Source organism: Periplaneta americana, chromosome 4, assembly GCF_040183065.1.
Source record: "Periplaneta americana isolate PAMFEO1 chromosome 4, P.americana_PAMFEO1_priV1, whole genome shotgun sequence".
Taxonomy (NCBI): Eukaryota; Metazoa; Arthropoda; class Insecta; order Blattodea; family Blattidae; genus Periplaneta; species Periplaneta americana.
In genome coordinates this window covers 32,762,914-32,780,368 of record NC_091120.1, presented here as the reverse complement: position 1 = coordinate 32,780,368, position 17,455 = coordinate 32,762,914, and the positions used below count along the sequence as shown (strand labels likewise).

Sequence of the window (17,455 nt, the reverse complement as noted above, 5' to 3'; positions counted from 1 at the left end):
ATTTTACTTATTTATTTTTATTATTACTATTATTTTTTTGATTTTAATATTATATCTGAACTGCGACCGAGCACGAGCGCTGCTCATTCGGTCTCAAATTTTGTTAATACTACTGTATCTTCTTTTTATATTACTTGTATTATTTTATTTCTATTTCTCTTGTTTGTTTTGTAATTATATTCTTTATTCTGTATATTTAAATTTAAATAAAAATAAAAAAAAAACTAAAATCTCAACTGGGTGAAAATTTCTGGTGGGCGCAAATACTGTGGACGAAATGTCACTAGACGATATCTGGGAATCTCGTGGACTCACCAAAAGTTTGTTGTCCACAGTCTTGACGACGATCTCCTCGGGCTGGTACTGGCTCACGTCGAACCGCAGCTTGAGCATCTTGTTCTCTCCCTCATCCTGGATGAGCGGCGAGTTGAGGCCGTCCAGCCAGGTCCGCACCTCGCCCTTCTGCACGCCGCCGTCGCTTGTAGACGATGACGTCGTGGAGGACGTGCTGTAAGTGATGGAAGGACTATGTTCTATTAGCTCACACCACCAGACAGTCTGTGCTAATGTTGTACGCAGTGCTCGAAGTGGAGAGTACGGAAATGTAAGATTAGTCTTACACAAACAAAAAAGCAGCAAGAATTCATAATCGTTAGAACACAAAACATTGATAACAAATAAGACATAAACACGGATAACACAATGGTTAACTGCACGAGAACAAAGCCGTTATAAAACTCAGAGCGAAAGTGCACTGTGCCGCTGTTTTTTAGACCCATTTCGAGCATTGTGATATATTTTATGCATACAAGCTAAGCAGCTCGGACACAGCCAGAATACAGGACGTACAATCGTCAGCAAAAATAAATTATTACTTACATCCACTATGCGAAAGAATCTAGGCACATTATTTTTTTATTTGTGCCGAAGTGTAGGTAGTGTGAATTAATTACGTGCAGCTTCAGTTATAACTTATTTATTTTTTATTTTAGTAGGTTATTTTACGACGCTTTATCAACATCTTAGGTTATTTAGCGTCTGAATGAGATGAAGGTGATAATGCCGGTAAAATGAGTCCGGGGTCCAGCACCGAAAGTTACCCAGCATTTGCTCATATTGGGTTGAGGGAAAACCCCGGAAAAAACCTCAACCAGGTAACTTGCCCCGACCGGGAATCGAAACCGGGCCACCTGGTTTGGCGGCCAGACGCGCTAACCGTTACTCCACAGGTGTGGAATAACTTATTACAGAGAGCTAAGTATAATCGATTACGGCACCTAGAAGACTTCTGCCCATGAATGACATAATTGTAAGCAAAATTCATTGGTCGTTCCCTGCTAAAGTAAAAATTTAACCCTGCGAGCCCCTAACACTAGTGTAACTATCCCCCTCTACAAGTACCCCACGCCTCCCACCCAACTGCGTAATAAATTCATGACATTACTACCCGTATGACAACGGAGGCCGCTAAGTCCGAATTACCACACTTAAGAAGCGATGGAAAACAATAGTTCTCATTTTTCGGCATTAAAATTGCACACTGTTCATACAGTATCGATAAAAGGAAAGATTTACGATAAAGCGGTGACAGTACAAGGGACAATCAATAAGTTTTCGGACTGCCTTGAATATAGGCAATGCACAAGACATAGGAAACGAAGAAGTTATCTAGAAACCAGGGATACGCCTGGAATCTATACTAAATGCATCACTTAAGAGACAGAGAAGAAGACTAACCATAAGGCGTATATGGAGAGATTCCAGGAAAAATAGCAATAGGTACTTGAGACATGTTTGCACAAAATCACGTGTGGAAGCTCAGTTGTTAAAGACAATCTGACGCTGTTCGATAGACTGACTCAACAGGCATGGAAGCAATGATCTTCAGTAACACGTGCATGTATGTTTAACGGTACAATAAATACAAGTGCAGTTCGGAAATATATTGATTGCACCTTGTATGTAAGTGTATGTATCCATTATTTCAGAATTTAGAATATAAATTCTCAACTATCCCCAGAACGAGCGCGAACCTCAAAGATGAGAAAATAAAGGAAAAAGGAATTTGAAGATGAAGACTGTAACTGAAATTAAACAATACCGATAAATATTGGAAAAGTGAGTCTGAAATTTAGTCCGGAAACAAATTCTCCTTAACATCATTTGTTGCTGGAAAGGTGCTCGGAATAAGAAATAAATCAAATTCTCGATTGTCACCTTCGTGAGACTGTAAGTGAACGAATCCTGTAGGATACTTCCTAAATACTGAGCTACTGAGCCCATGAATACCGTACATCTGAACAGTTCATCTTTGCGAAAGAATAGTCAAAAAGGGAACATGAAAACTATCAGTACAACTGAGATTAGAGGGGACAGAATACATACCGATAAATATTGGAAATTCACTCAGAATATTCGTTATCTTTAAACGAATCCTGTACTTCGCAAGTACTGAACCCATGAATACCGTACACCTGAACAGTCCATCTTTGCGGCGGTTTTTTTTAATAAAAGGTAGAATCTTTAAGGCAAACAATGTAGCTGAAATTAAGAGGTGACAGTTTACATATCGATAAATATTGCATCTCCAGTCAGAAGATCTGTTCTCTTCAAATGAATCCTGTTTTCCGAAATATTAAGCCCATAACTTAAGTTCGTCTTTACGACTGAATTTTGAAAACGGGAACTAGTACGTAAACGAAACTTGTATTTTCCAAATATTAAGCCCATGACTACGTACACTTCAACAGATAGTCTTTGCGATGGAATTCTCCAAGAAAAGTGAACGCGAAAAAAAATAAATATATTTTCAGAAATACTTTATGCTGGAGAAGTTTTGAAGGTATGCCTCCCTAAGAGATATTTGAAACATTATTTGAAAAGAATATATTTGAAAGTCTCTCTCATACTGAGTAGCCTATTGTAGTGGTGGTAGTACTGTTGTTCTAATATTATTAATAATCTAAATATAACTTGTCTGAAAATATCGATATATACTTTCAGCTCTATCTTACATTGCTTCGTCATCATTTAAGGACGTGTGCGTATGATTTTAGTGCACGTGTAAGAAAACTTATTTTTATATCAGAATCAATTAAAATTTCCTAATTGTTTTGCTTAAAAATTTATAAATTTATTAATAGTTGTTTTCTGGCTGAGTCCTGTATTAGAAAAAAAAAACTCGACTTTAAAACTCATAGCCTATATTAACAAATTTAATTTTAGAAATCATATCTTAGCTAATGAATTTTGTAGTGCTGGATAATTTATGGCCACAGATGGTGGACTCATATTCTTAAAAGTATACTATTACAGAAATTCTCTGCCACCTTTATCTCTGAATATTCACGAAACGTGCATTGCAGTTTACAACATGGGAATTTTTATAGGAAATTCAAATGAGGTTAAATTTAATTTTTTTCACATAACATAACTGGAATTTACTGCCAATCATGAAACAGACGAAATGAAATGTAATTCCAGTCTCATACTGGAGTAGAGATAAATTGCAGCAGAGAGTTTTAATAAGTAAATCTACTCCAAATACTTCAAAAAATGACTTGAGAATCTTAGAGATTTAAAATTTTAAATGATTGAACTGTAGTGAAAAATTATTTTCTACTAATAAGTTTATTCTACAATGGGATGGTTAAGTAATATGCATTACACTACAGTTGAGTTAAAACGAACCAGCACCTTGAAAAGCGTGTGAACCCGTCCATTGGGGGAATATCGGTGCCTTCTTTCCACGAGGATTTTGTCTCCGTAGTGTGAGAGTGCCGGCTGCAATTACCACACACCATACAAGGAAACAATGCAGGAAAAAAAGACAGACAAAGAAAGTGTTAGAATATTAATATTATTAGTCTTTTCCAGTTCACCAGAAGCGGCGCCAAACATCTCTGAGCTGTAAGTTACATTTACGAACATCTTTAAAGTTTTTTTGTTGGTTATTTAATATAATATTCATTTATAAAATGAAGGTTGTTGAAATTATTCAGTCTGAAAGAATAATGCATCGTAAGCCAGCGCCATTACACCTCTGAATTACGTGGCTAACGAGAAAGACAGGCTTCGGCACGAATTGGAGTCACGTGATTATCATGGTCTAGTCATGGCTCTCTTGACAATCACCTAATATAATAATAATAATAATAATAATAATAATAATAATAATAATAATAATAACAATAATAATAATAATAATAATAATAATTTAGCTTCCCTTATGAAAAGGTTGCCAGATTTGATAAAGTGTATTACATGTAATTTGGAAACACACCTAAAAGGTAAAATGATATACATTTGAAACAGGTTAGGGAATCGAATATGCAAAATGTCAGAAAAATTTACACCTAAGTAGCGTTTGTGCTCATTTACAGTTAAGAAAGGGGCGGGGAAATATCATCAGATAGGTTAGAATGATTTGAATGTCATATACCGCGAGAAAAATAATAGTACGGATTGATTGGCATTGATATCTAAACCAATCTACAGCCATCGGTTAAGATAACTTGAAATTTCCATTATCACTCCCATACAAATGATTTCTCAATATCTGAACCGATCCTTTGAGGGCACTAATGGCTATTTCCTTCACAATGCTGTGTGTTAGCCCCAGGTTTTTACATTTGTTGGCAAAGAAGGAGGGTTTGGTACCTCGTGCTCCCACCATCAGACCTATTACATCAATGTGAGACAGGCTATATTTATCTTTATAGAACGGGATTGTTGGTTCATAGATCCGTTTCTTTTCACTGTCCACCTCATGAGGTTGATCTGCATGTGTCTCAAATCTGATGGTGGGATCGAGAATGTATGCCGAGTTGTTCTTAATGGCAATGATATCAATTCGCCGAACACTTCCTTGTGTGGCTAGTCCCTGCACCTCTTGATGGACCGTAAACCCTACTTCCTTCAGCGCCTCGGCCAGCATAGAACGGACAGCATGGTGACGGATGTTGCGAAGGGCCTCACTATAGGGGCAGAAGCCAAGGATATGGGGAAGAGTTTCAGTCTCGCTGAGACAGCGCCTACAACGGGTACCATCCCGACTTCTACCCGGTACAGCTCGGACCGGAGCAACATAGCCTACCATTTTAAGGGCGTCTATCCATTCCGAGAGGGTTAGACATGTTACATGTTCAAAGTTCTAAAAAACAAAGGAATAGCTATATTAAACTCATGTTAAACTTGCATTTACAAATAAACTTTTTCAATGTTGGCAATGTTATGACTAAGAATGTGACGTCGCGCCGTAGCCTGTCTTACTGAATTAGGAGTGACGTCACGTGTTTATTCATTTGCGTTTTATTACGGATTGCTCTCTATTCAACTCATTTCAGCTCTACAGAAAATACTTCATTTTACATCCTCATTATTACACTTTTCTGCAAATAGTCTTTCATTATTAGAGGGAGATAAGGGATTTACTGCGTATATGGACATCTTATTTGTAACTACAATAGAGGCTGGATTTGCATAGGCTACAAAGTTAAAGTTTCATGTAATGTTTTGTAACCTGTGTAAAATTGATAAGTGGACATGTCCTGGGAGCCTGCCCTTATGGCGAAACATTGCGTATACATAGGTACCATGCAATTAGAACTAAATTGGCCGATGCCCTTAGAAAACTAAAATACACCATCTATGAAGAAGTCCACGGAACCGCCGACAATGGCAGTAACAGACGAATTGACATAATCGCCATTAGCGAATCCCTGTCTCAGGGTATGATAATCGACCCCATCATCAGGTTTGAAACGTACAAAGGACAGCCCGAAGACGTACATGAGGAGAAACGAGCAATCTACGTTCCAACCATCCCGTATTATAAAGATAAATACCAACTTCACGATATCAGTGTTACGGGATTGATATTTGGAGCAAGAGGAACGATACCCAACTTCTTTTCTCAATTCTGTAAGAGCCTAGGACTGCACAAACTTTTCTGAACGAACTGGCCCTCCTCATAATTAAAGAGTCAGTCAAACTTTTACGGAACCACGTATATGGACTCTAATTCAGTGTATGGAAAAAAATTGACGCACCATTATCATTTTTCTTTTTCCTTCTTAGCTTTCATTGATTCTTTACTTGAAATTTTTTTTCTTCTGTAAACTGCCATTGTTTGTGTATTTGTTTGCCTTTTTTCTTACTCTTTTAGCTCTCATCTTCTATTTGTTCTTGCATTGTTTTGTATGCTTTGTCTAATGGCAGCCTCTAATTTGAGGAAGCTCTGATAAATAATAAAAAAAAAATTGAAAATCATATTTCAGTTGATTTTAATACATATAAGTTAAGTGTATACAGAGTGAATCGTAATTAATGTCATTAATTTCAGGGTTTTATTCTTTGAGATATTTCAAACGAAAAAGTTTCTTCATTTTTCTATATACATTTTTAACACATATAATCACTGAATAACTCTGTAACTTCTTTACAGTGTTAATATGAGGAATTTTACTTGGCTGACTAGTTTAGAAATGGTATTCTTCGGACAATGAAGAATACCACTTAGTAACTAGTTAGCTAGATAAAATTCCTCATATTAACACAGTATAGATACAGAAGTTACAAAGTTATTCAGCAAAAAAAAGTTTAATACAATTTTGCTCATTTTTGCTTCTTTTTCGAGATAAAAATTGTTTCATAGGAAGCATTTCACAGCGTATGTTTTATTTAATTCCCAATATGCTCAGTCAATTTAAGAGAACAGTATATTATAATAAATGATTTAAAAAAAAAATTAGTTTTGTCCTTCAAATGTGCAGAAATTTGATCCGAACAAATAATTTTTGATCTGGAAAGGAATTTTACAATGTTAAATTTGTTCGGGTCGAATTTCTGGACATTTAAAAGAAAAAACTAAAATTCTTTCAATCATTCATTATCATAATACACGTTCTCTTAAATTGACTGAGGAAGGCCACCGGCGTGGCTCAGTCGGTTAAGGCGCTTGCCTGCCGATCTAAAGTTGTACTCGCGCGCGGGTTCGATCACCGCTTGGGCTGATTACCTGGTTGGGTTTTTTCGAGGTTTTCCCAAACCGTAAGGTGAATGCCAGGTAATCTAAGGCGAATCCTCGGCCTCATCTCGCCAAATACCATCTCGCTATCACCAATCTCATCGAAGCTAAATAACCTCGTAGTTGATACAGCGTCGTTAAATAACAAACTAAAAAGAAAAAAAAATTGGCTGAGGATATTGGGAATTAAATCAATGGCTTTCCCAAAACAAGCTGTGAAATATTTCATATAAAACAATTTTTTTATCTAAAAGGAAGGAAAATGTTACAATGTTACATTTGCTCGGGTCGAATTTCTGCATATTTAAAGGACAAAACTAAAATTCTTTCAGTCATTTATTATCATAATACACTGTTCTCTTAAATTGAATGAGCAGATTGGGAATTATATCAATGACTTTCCCAAAACAAGCTATGAAATATTTCATATATAACAATTTTTATCTCGAAAAAGAAGCAAAAATTAGAAAAAATTTATTAAAATTTTTGTTTGAAATATTTCAAAGAATAACCACCTGAAATTAATTATATTACTTACGGTTCACTCTGCATATACAATAAAATTAATGTATTTATTTACGTTTTTCTCTTTTAAGAAACCTACATTTTATTTTACATTAGAGATTATTGAAAGAATGATGTCCACGTAAATCTGGCAACACTGCACTACTATTTTTCACTTTATGTTTACTCAAGCGGAGTTGACATTACGCTAGCGAATTAGCGCTACGTAATTATCACACGTAAAACTGTTTACATATATTACTTCTGTATATGACGTAATGACTTGATAAGTAAAATGAAAAATAAATTCGTGAATGCGGAATTTATGACGAATAGTAAACTTATTCAAATATGAATTTTAGTCTAGTCTATAAGCTTACAATAGCAGAAGGATTAAAGATTTCTCAGTTAAAGAAAAATAACCATTGTCCTCTCTGAGAAATAATCCAAGAAAGATGCTCTCTTGAATCAAAGAAGCCGTGACTCAATAGATTAAACGCCTGATTTGTTGAATTATTTCATGTTATTACTATCTAAATTATGTTCCTATAATTTTTTTTACTCGAGGATATTCCATATCGCAAAAAAACTATTACAGAATTTTGCATTGTCTATACAAAGATAGAAATTTTAATATTTCTTTCAAATTCCATCTTATATTTGCTGCCATTTTGATCTGCAAGCTAAGTCGTAGAAGTAAAAAAGTAAGGGAAATCGCATTACAGGTCAAATCGGCCCAGAAGGTGGCGGTATATTAAGGCTTTCACCTTTACAGACAATCAGCATTAATGGCAGTAGGGATGTCAGTCCTACGTGCTCACCGCCTTTAATCCCAAGGAAATACAGTCAGAAGTAGTCTATAGTCGCTTTGAACTTTACTAGAGCTAATAGAAAAAAGGACAAACATTATGCTATTATTACACTAGACGATAACGCTGGTCTAAAAGCCATAACAGCTAACGTAATGCTAATCCCGCTCTATACCGTTAATGTTATATAGGGTGTTTCAGAAATACTTTGACAAACCTTGGAGGCATGTTCCTCACACCAAAACAAGAAAAAAAAGTTCATATAAACATATGTCCGAAAATCCTTAGTTTTTTTAGTTATTAACGAAAGAACATAATGAAACCATCTGTTAGATATTGTCAACTTGGTAGCAAGTGTTGCAACTTTAATCAATTCAGAAACTCATAACAATGAAAGTGGAAGCAAGAGGAGAAAATTTTGAACATTTGTTATGAGTTTCTGTATTGATTAAAGTTGCAACACTTTCTGCCAAGCTGACAATATCTAACAGATCTTTCATTATGTTCTTTCATTAATAACTAAAAAAACGAAGGATTTTCGGACATATGTTTATATGAACTTTTTTTTCTTGTTTTGGTGTGAGGAACATGCCCCCAAGGTTTGTCAAAGTTTTTCGGAAACACCCTGTATAGGCCTAACGTAGGGAGAACATTTTCATATTATTATCCTATAAATTGTGAGGACAGAATAGATAGGTCTTTTAAGAGGTTATTAAATGACGAAATGGAGGACAGAATAGTAAAGAGGATGGAATTAGCGAGGAAGAAGAGTGCTAAAACGTGAGTGCAAGAAAGTCAGGGGTGACAAAAGTGATAGAAAAAAATCGAGAAGAAAGTGCTAAGTGTAAGAAGATCGTGTAAGAGTGTGGTGAGACAGACATACAGACAATGAATAGAAGAAAATTAAAGTGAAAGAACATCTGCATAAATGTGAAGTGGAAGAGAGTGTAATTGGAAGTTTAATTAAGCGAATTAGGTATTTCATGTGATTCAATGTTGTGGGTTGGGAGTAGCATCAGGGGTACTATAACTGTAGGAGTAGTATAGATATAAATTTACGGAAAGAGGCAATAAAAGAGGAATTTAGGAGTGAAGCGGAGAGAGAGAGAGAGAGAGAGAGAGAGAGAGAGAGAGAGATAAGTACGTAAATAAATAGAGGCTAGAACAATAAGGAAATAATAAGTTATGTAAGTGTTGTAAAATAGAGAAAATGTAAATGTAGACAAATAATTTAGGAGAAAATGGATGGAAAAGAATAATTAAAGTAAGTAGATTTGAGAACAGAGAATAAAAATAAATAAATAATATAAATTATTAAGGAAAGGAATATGCAATATTAAATAAAAAAGAGAGAAAGGAGAGGGAGTCTGTCTAGGTATGAGAGAGAATAGAAGAGGATAGATAGCAGTTCAGTTAAAACAGGAGAATAGGAAGTAAGCAGGAAATGCTTGGCAAAAAAATATATTAATATAGAAGGGTGATATCTGCAGTGCTCGGGAAAAGTGACACAAGTCAGTTTCCACAAACCATTTTTGATAATTTATTGACAACTTACGGAACATCTGCTCGCTTGGAAAAAAATACATAAGTACTTCTCCCATTACAATAATTCATACAGAAAAAAATCAAATCGACATAAACCAGTGTAAGTTGTCAATAAATTATCAAAAAAGGTTTGTGGAAAATGACTTATGTCACTTTTCCCGAGCACTGCAGATATATATTAAAGGGATGGTGGATCGAAAAGCAGAAATGTAAAGATCCACCATAAATACGAATTGTAAAGTTGGCTGACAAATAAATATCAATATTAATATCCTATAAAACACTCTGAAGCGAAAGCTATATAAGTTTCACTTACGGATATTTTAGAATGACTGGCATTAAATTACAACAATATAGCAGGAGTAAATTCATTTTCTTGATATTTCTTCTATTATAATTACATTAATTGTAGGGCCTAACTGCATACTTTTAGTTCATATTTTAGACAATCGCGTGCAAGTTTGTAAGCATAATCCAATGACTATATTTTCATAAATATCCACTAGGTCAAATAACATAGAAAGTAAGTTTTACTGTCGATAGATCGAGTTTCTGCTCTGTTCTGAACAATCAAATTAAAAACAAATGAAGGTGAGTGACCGATTTATGTTTCCCACTCCACTCCTTCGTATCACAATTTAAAAATATCTGCACAGACATGACCTAACACTCGATCGCTGGTACATGGAGGAAGTAATGTCAGAAATATAAATGAGAGTACAGAGACAAGTGAACGTGCAAATACGCGGTCACAGAAATTAAATACGTATTTTTTTAACGGCTGAGGAATAATAAATGTAGCCTTGTCTGTTACACCGTTAAGTTTAACGGTTATTGTCGTACACGCTGGCGCCGCCACTGGTTCGGAATTAATAATCAACATGGAAAGCACAGTTCAAGAAAAGCAAATCAAATTACATTAGTAGTGTAAAATTGTATTGGTGTAACACAACAGGGGGACTACTGTAAAAGAATACTGAATGTTAGCGAATACAAAGCTTAATAATATTATTAATTGAAAAATTACCACAAAGCAATCTTTTTAAGAAGTTTTCATGTTCATGGTTATTTATTAGTAATTAAAATTCCTTAAAAAATGTCTCTATTGTGTTTCTTGAAGTATGCATCTCGTGTATTTATGAAACGCTTTATGTTGAGTTGGCGTCCATGTTTCTAGATGTGTGTGTTATATCACGCACTTCTCCTTAACCTTTCTTCTCGAATCTTCTAATGCTGCAGGTCAGTAGTTGTTGGAAAGTATCCAAATAGCTTCTTCCACTTCTGAAAATTCGTCTGTTTCACGTAATATATTGTGATAACTTCACAGAAGTACGGTATTCTGTTTTGTATCATATAATACTGATGATGCATAATTTGTGATTTTAACACATTGGCCCTACTGTTCTCACCTCTCGTGTCGTCGTTTTCTCCGTGGTTCTTTTTCGTTGCACTAGATTTGCAGTAATTACTATAGCTTTCATACTACAGATTTTACAGTCGGATAATATTTCACATTTCCTAAACACAATGTACATTGTATTTTGGATTTGATTGTATTTAATTTTGGGTGAAGCATAAAGCTGTATATCAACTCTTGGCTTTTTGACCGTCCTTGAATTTCTGTATTGTTAATAGAGTTGTACAGTAGTGGCAAAAAAAAAAACGGACCGACCCTTGTAGCTGATTTCAGAGTCACAGATTCAAATTTTGCTAGTCATAAAACACATCCATCTTGTATAATTAATTGTAACAATGAAATTTATTGCATTTTATCGATTCTTACCGTCTTCTGTTTCCTCCAGTGCCTCAAACTTACAGACGAAAAAACTTTGAGAGTTTTATTTTCATCTGGCATCAGTATTAGCCTACATTTCTACCTCTATTCGGCAAAGATAATTGCGTATTTTTACATTAAATAGCAGTACATACCTCTGGCTTTACTATCCATATTGAAATGACCACAGTTTGACACAATACACAGCACAGGATTCTTTTGTATCAGCTACAAGGGTCGGTCCTGTTTTTTTTTTTTTTTTGCCACTACTGTACATCTACACAGTTCAATTTTCCATGCGTTTAAGCATGCAATCTGGAGAGAATATTGAAAGAATCGAGTTGAAAACGTATGTCTACACGGCGCGCCGTGTTGAACGTATATAATAATTAATAAAATATTAAATATCAATCCGATACTTACGCCTACTTGATTCGAAAAATTGTGATTGAACACCCCATAGGCATTCGTATTTGTGATAATCTATACTAATAATAAATCTGTAGCCGAATTTTTTCTGGTAATTTTCGATTTTCCAAAAATAATTGGTCCTAACATATATAATTAACCACCCTGAAACCGAAAATCGCTTTTTTTTTAATTTTTGTTTGTATGTCTGTCTGTATGGATGTTTGTTACCTTTTCACGCGATAATGGCTGAACCGATTTATATGAAAATTGGAATATAAATTAAGTTCGTTGTAACTTAGATTTTAGGCTATATGAAATTCAAAATACGTTATTTAAAAGGGGGGTTTATAAGGGCGTCTGAATTAAATAAATCGAAATATCTCGCTTATTATTGATTTTTGTTAAATATGCTGCATACCAAAGTTTCTTTAAAAATGATTTCCGATAAGTTTTATTCTTTGCAAAATTTTGATAGGACTGATATTTAATGAGATAAATGAGTTTTAAAATTAAAATACAGTGCCATCTAAGGCAGTGTAATGAAATGAAAGCAAATGACTACGTCTGTAAGGGGCCTTGGACAACAACAATCGAAAGCTATGAAACATAGCCTACAGAGAATGTTTCTGTGTTGTATGAAGTAATATCGAAAGCTAAATTAACCGATTTGTATAATCAATTATTATTTCACCATTGGAAAGTGTAGTTTCTCTAGATGGACATAATGCTATAATGTTATTACAGTTACTTCTGAGTGCTCTCTGGACCAAATGATCGCATTTTAATTTATTATTTAAATACAATTTAAATTAAGTAACATATTAAACGATTTATCCTTCTATCAAACACGAATGTTCCCTGGATCAAACGTCCAATTTTAATTATGTAATTACTTTACATTTATTTCTAACAGGTGCAGCGAAGCGCACGGGTACGGCTAGTCTTCAATAAAACTAATCGTACTTGCAGCCATTTTCAACTTAAAATGTCCACCATCACCAAACAAAACAATTTTCAGTTTATTCATGGCCACCTGGAATAATCAGCTGCTATTGAACGAAATATGTCCAAGATACCCACCGGCGATGGGTAGTTTTCACTTGCCGCATGCGCTCTCATTTTTAGTGGAAAAAATGCATGCAGAATTGAATGCGTTTCGTTCACTCTTGCATGCATTGCTGGAATGCGTAGAAATTGAAAGAAAAGTTGAACCGTGTAGATGCACCTTTAGGCGTTTACATGTCGGTGAAATCTGATTCATGATGAGAACACAATGACGTAATAGTCTACGAATGTAAAACAAAAATAATAAAAAAGAAATGTAAGGACCGGAAGGTTAGGCAAGTATCTTTGGAATCCATGCAAGGGAGTATTCTAGAAGCAGGAGCTGCTAGCTCGACACGAACCTCTTCGCTCCGATTCTTTTTATAACACACGGATCTCGCATGCACATTCACATGTTTCAAAGATTAGGTCACTTCGCAACCAGTGACAGATGAAGAGAGATTTTAAAACTGGACTGATCTGTAGGTGACTCCACATTTCTCAGCGTAATTAATATAAAACCTTTTCTTTTTTGTGAGACAACTGACTTTACAGATTTTTCATTGTCATTCACGAAGCAAATGCTGGATTGGAAATTTACATATCGTGATTCATCACCACTTTAATTACCATTAGCATAATCATTGGAAATTGAAATCAGTTAAACTAATATCACAGTCTAGTATATACAGTTACGAAGCTTGAGTTGTGAAGGTGCTAGAAACAATAGACTGTACCGGTACTATTTCGCATTGTCTGTAATGAGGCGATAGTAGCGATCCTAGTGATTAGCAACTATCTATGAATGCATATTTACTACGTATTGAGCTTCGTGACTGTATATACTAGACTGTGCTAATATGGAAAACAGGAACAGAATCACAACAATAGTTCATGGCCTACTGACATATCCAAAGATCCTACACACGCGATATGACCTAAATATTAAAGCTTGTATAAATGAACCTAACAAAGCTGCTTTGAGATTGATTTCTTTGGTGTTGTCTTCACTATAGCGAAACCAAATTCTGAAACAATGTAAGCTTAGCAATTGCGTTCTTACTGAATAAAATCTTGTAACAAAACATATTGCAGTAAAGTTATGTGAGATTTTTAATGAATGAAGCTTATTTATTTTTATTTAATTCATTTAACTCTTATACTGTTCGTACTGGTAGGATGGAAGAGAAGGCCTTATAACCTTAATCCTGCCAGATTAAATAAATAAATTTCTAATGCAATGATTGTAAAGAATACAATTTTTATGAAGTGTGTAAAATATTAACAGGTGGTCTATGATGGAGGCCGTGACTAACCATTATCATCATCATCATTAAAGTTTTACATGTCAGTGAGGATTTTGCGACTGACCATATTTGTTTAGGGTGTTCACCAATAATAGAGCCACAAGTATTGGTATGTGCGTGTCCATTGGATCAAATGCATAGGTATCTCTTACTTATGGCTATTTTTTTACGTTCGCAATCGATCATACAATCCGTGAGCACATTCCACTCGCAGTACGACTTTATCCATTTATTTTATAAATATCGAAATTGCACTACAAATTAGTATTTCCTACAGTATTGTTAATCAATAGTTAAAAACATTGTTAGTTTCTCTAATAATTTAAGGCCAGGGCAGAATTTTATAAGAATTATAAGGTGTGTCTAAACTTTCTAGGCGATGTGTTTCTGAATTATTTTCTCTCCTTCATTCTATTATCTGTTTAATGGTAAATATATTGTCTGTGCACGATCGTCTGTTCCTGAAGTCAATTTGCTCCTTCACCAGAAAACACTCTGCAATGTCCTTTATTTATTATTTTCTTATATATTTCATATCCAATATTTATACGACTATTCTTCTACAATTTTCATAATTATTTCGGTCTCCTTTTAAAATTGAAGAGTCCACTGCAAGAATAATGGATGTCATTTGGAATACATTTTGCAGGAGAAGCAATTGAAAGTTTGAAATGCTTAGCGCTCAAAGCTTAACTGTGATTTTCCGATCATTACTGGACAATGACTATCAGTGTTAATGCCATATAACTCTCTATGTACATTCTATATGTCTTAAGCTATGCATTGACAGTCTTGGTTCATTTTCGACAAGAAAGTGACATCCATCATTCTTGCAGTGGACTTTTCAAATATAATTATTGTTAACTAAAGCTGTTGACCAACAGTAGAGAATTTGGCAACTTTTTCAACACTTGGAGTAAAATTAAATTAATATGAAATCACTGTGTTTTATAAGTTCTGCATTCACTTCATCTAATTCAAAGGAAGAGTACACGGGGAAAACGATCAACGTCGCAATTCTCTTAAGGGTGACGTCATGATCTAATTCCAACGGATACAGTAATATTTTCCTTCTTTTCCGTTAGGAATAGCAATAAGGTTTGCTGTAATATACTAAATTAGAAGATGACACCACCCTTAAGGGAATTGTGACTTTGATCGTTTTTCCCGTGTACTCTTCAAATTCTTTTCGAGTGTGGTACAATATATAATAGAGTTAATCGAAAGTGTGGGTGAAATTTATTGCTATTCTGTTCGTGTGGCACAAAATTAATTATTAACCTCTTCTTTTGTATTAGAATTGGGCTGTTACTCTAATAGATTAGATTACTATCGGAACATGGCAGGTGGCCTGTGGCTTGCTCGGTCAGAATCTGATGAGCGGTGTCCAGTTCCCCGGAGACCATTAGTGTCTCCTCTCCGCTTCGGATCAGCTGTTTCATTGTTGTGGAACTTGTGGGCGTTTCCCTCCTCTGTAACTAATTTCCTGACATATCCATGCTCACTTCCTGCCGGCGAACCCGTGTACGAAGATCAGGCATGCACGCGATCCATTTTTACCTTATCCTTTAACTGAGCAGAAGATCAACAATATATTTATATATACACTGATTGCACTAGACTACTCTCAGAGGAAGATATTGTATACTCAAGAGTTTTCTTTAGCGATTGGTCTAGTGCAGTGTTTCTCAAACTATGGTCCGCGGACCACCTGTGGTCCTCGAGTTCTGCCCTTGTGATCCTTCAAAAAAGACAGAAGAAAAAATAAAATTCAATCGAATTGCGTATCACACTACAGCTGAAAATGTCAGAGTTTGTAAATGACACATTGCAATCGCCTTTCACTTTTTCTCCCAGTACTGACATTTTGTGAAATTTATTTACCCTACCCGTCTATAGCCTTCCCACTGTACCCTCAGCAACAAAAGAGGGATTTAAAGCACTATGAACGTGGTGTTTCTCGCCATCTTTTCCGTGCAAATCTGGCGCTGCGCCTGTTACCCAGCCAGGGACCACCCGAATTCATATCAGGACCAAAGTACCGAACCTTTTCATGTATTTATGACTTTCTTAATAGCTTTGCTGACACCCAGTCTGCACACTGAAATGGTCATGTACTGTACATCGTACATCAATAACAGAACATGCAAAATTGTATCTTTTCTTGTTGAAAATCGGGCATGTTTCTGCATTATTTTTCTTATTTCTGTTTTTGCAAATGTTTTTGCAAATGACGATATAAGAAATTTTCTTCCATTAACATTAACTTAATTAGTTAATACTAATATAAAATTAATTAAATTAATTTTAATTAATTATTTCTATATTAAAATGTAAGTATACTGGTATTAAAATATGCTACATAAATGATACATTTGCTTTCGAAGGGAACAAGAGTAAAGTGGTCCGCGGAACTATTCTGACTTAAAAAAGTGGCCCCCACTTCAGAAAAGTTTGAGAAACGCTGGTCTAGTGAATAGAACCGGAAGTATTCTGTAATATATCAGTGGCCTGTGTAATGATAGCAATTTAAAAGGCTATTTCCTACATCACTGGAATATTTTTAACAATTGGGGTTCGATCCATATTTCAGGAACAGCTTCAAAAAGAGTATGGCGTGATAGTATGTGTGTTGATACACAATCTATATATATATAATTTGAACTGGTAATAGAAATTACGGGAAAACGGCTGAACGGATTTTAATGAGTGACCCCTCATTTTCATGCCTGGCATCCAAAGTTTTTCGGAAAAGTAGTAATTTTCAGTGAAATGTCAATTTTCCTACATAATTTTCCTATTTTCCAAAATTCATCTGTTGTCAGTTTTGAGAACTAATTTTATCGAATCACGGCCGACTTGATTGAATTTCAGAACAAAACACACACTACAATAAACAATAGGCTATTACACGAAGGCCATGACCTGCAGGATTGCCGACATATTTAGAGCTCAATTCAATTTGTTATTAAAAACTGATTCTGCAGTGTATAATTTTCTGAGTACAGCTGTGTATTGGATATTCAAATCTACG

The 17,455-nt window shown here is 35.0% G+C and overlaps 1 protein-coding gene across 3 annotated transcripts in view; it reads right to left on the bottom strand.

Moving 5' to 3' along the window:
- Positions 1 to 17,455, bottom strand: part of LOC138697673 (protein lethal(2)essential for life) — a 130,228-nt gene that overhangs the window by 58,693 nt on the left and 54,080 nt on the right. The window contains exons 2-3 of one of the 3 annotated variants that reach the window (XM_069823123.1): positions 3,697 to 3,783; positions 316 to 508 (exon numbers count right to left, since the gene is read on the bottom strand). In XM_069823123.1, the coding sequence (XP_069679224.1) occupies positions 316 to 508; positions 3,697 to 3,783 (280 nt within the window). Of the gene's footprint in view, positions 1 to 315; positions 527 to 3,696; positions 3,784 to 17,455 lie in introns of all 3 variants that reach the window. The other 2 variants (XM_069823124.1, XM_069823125.1) reach the window with 2 other exon arrangements.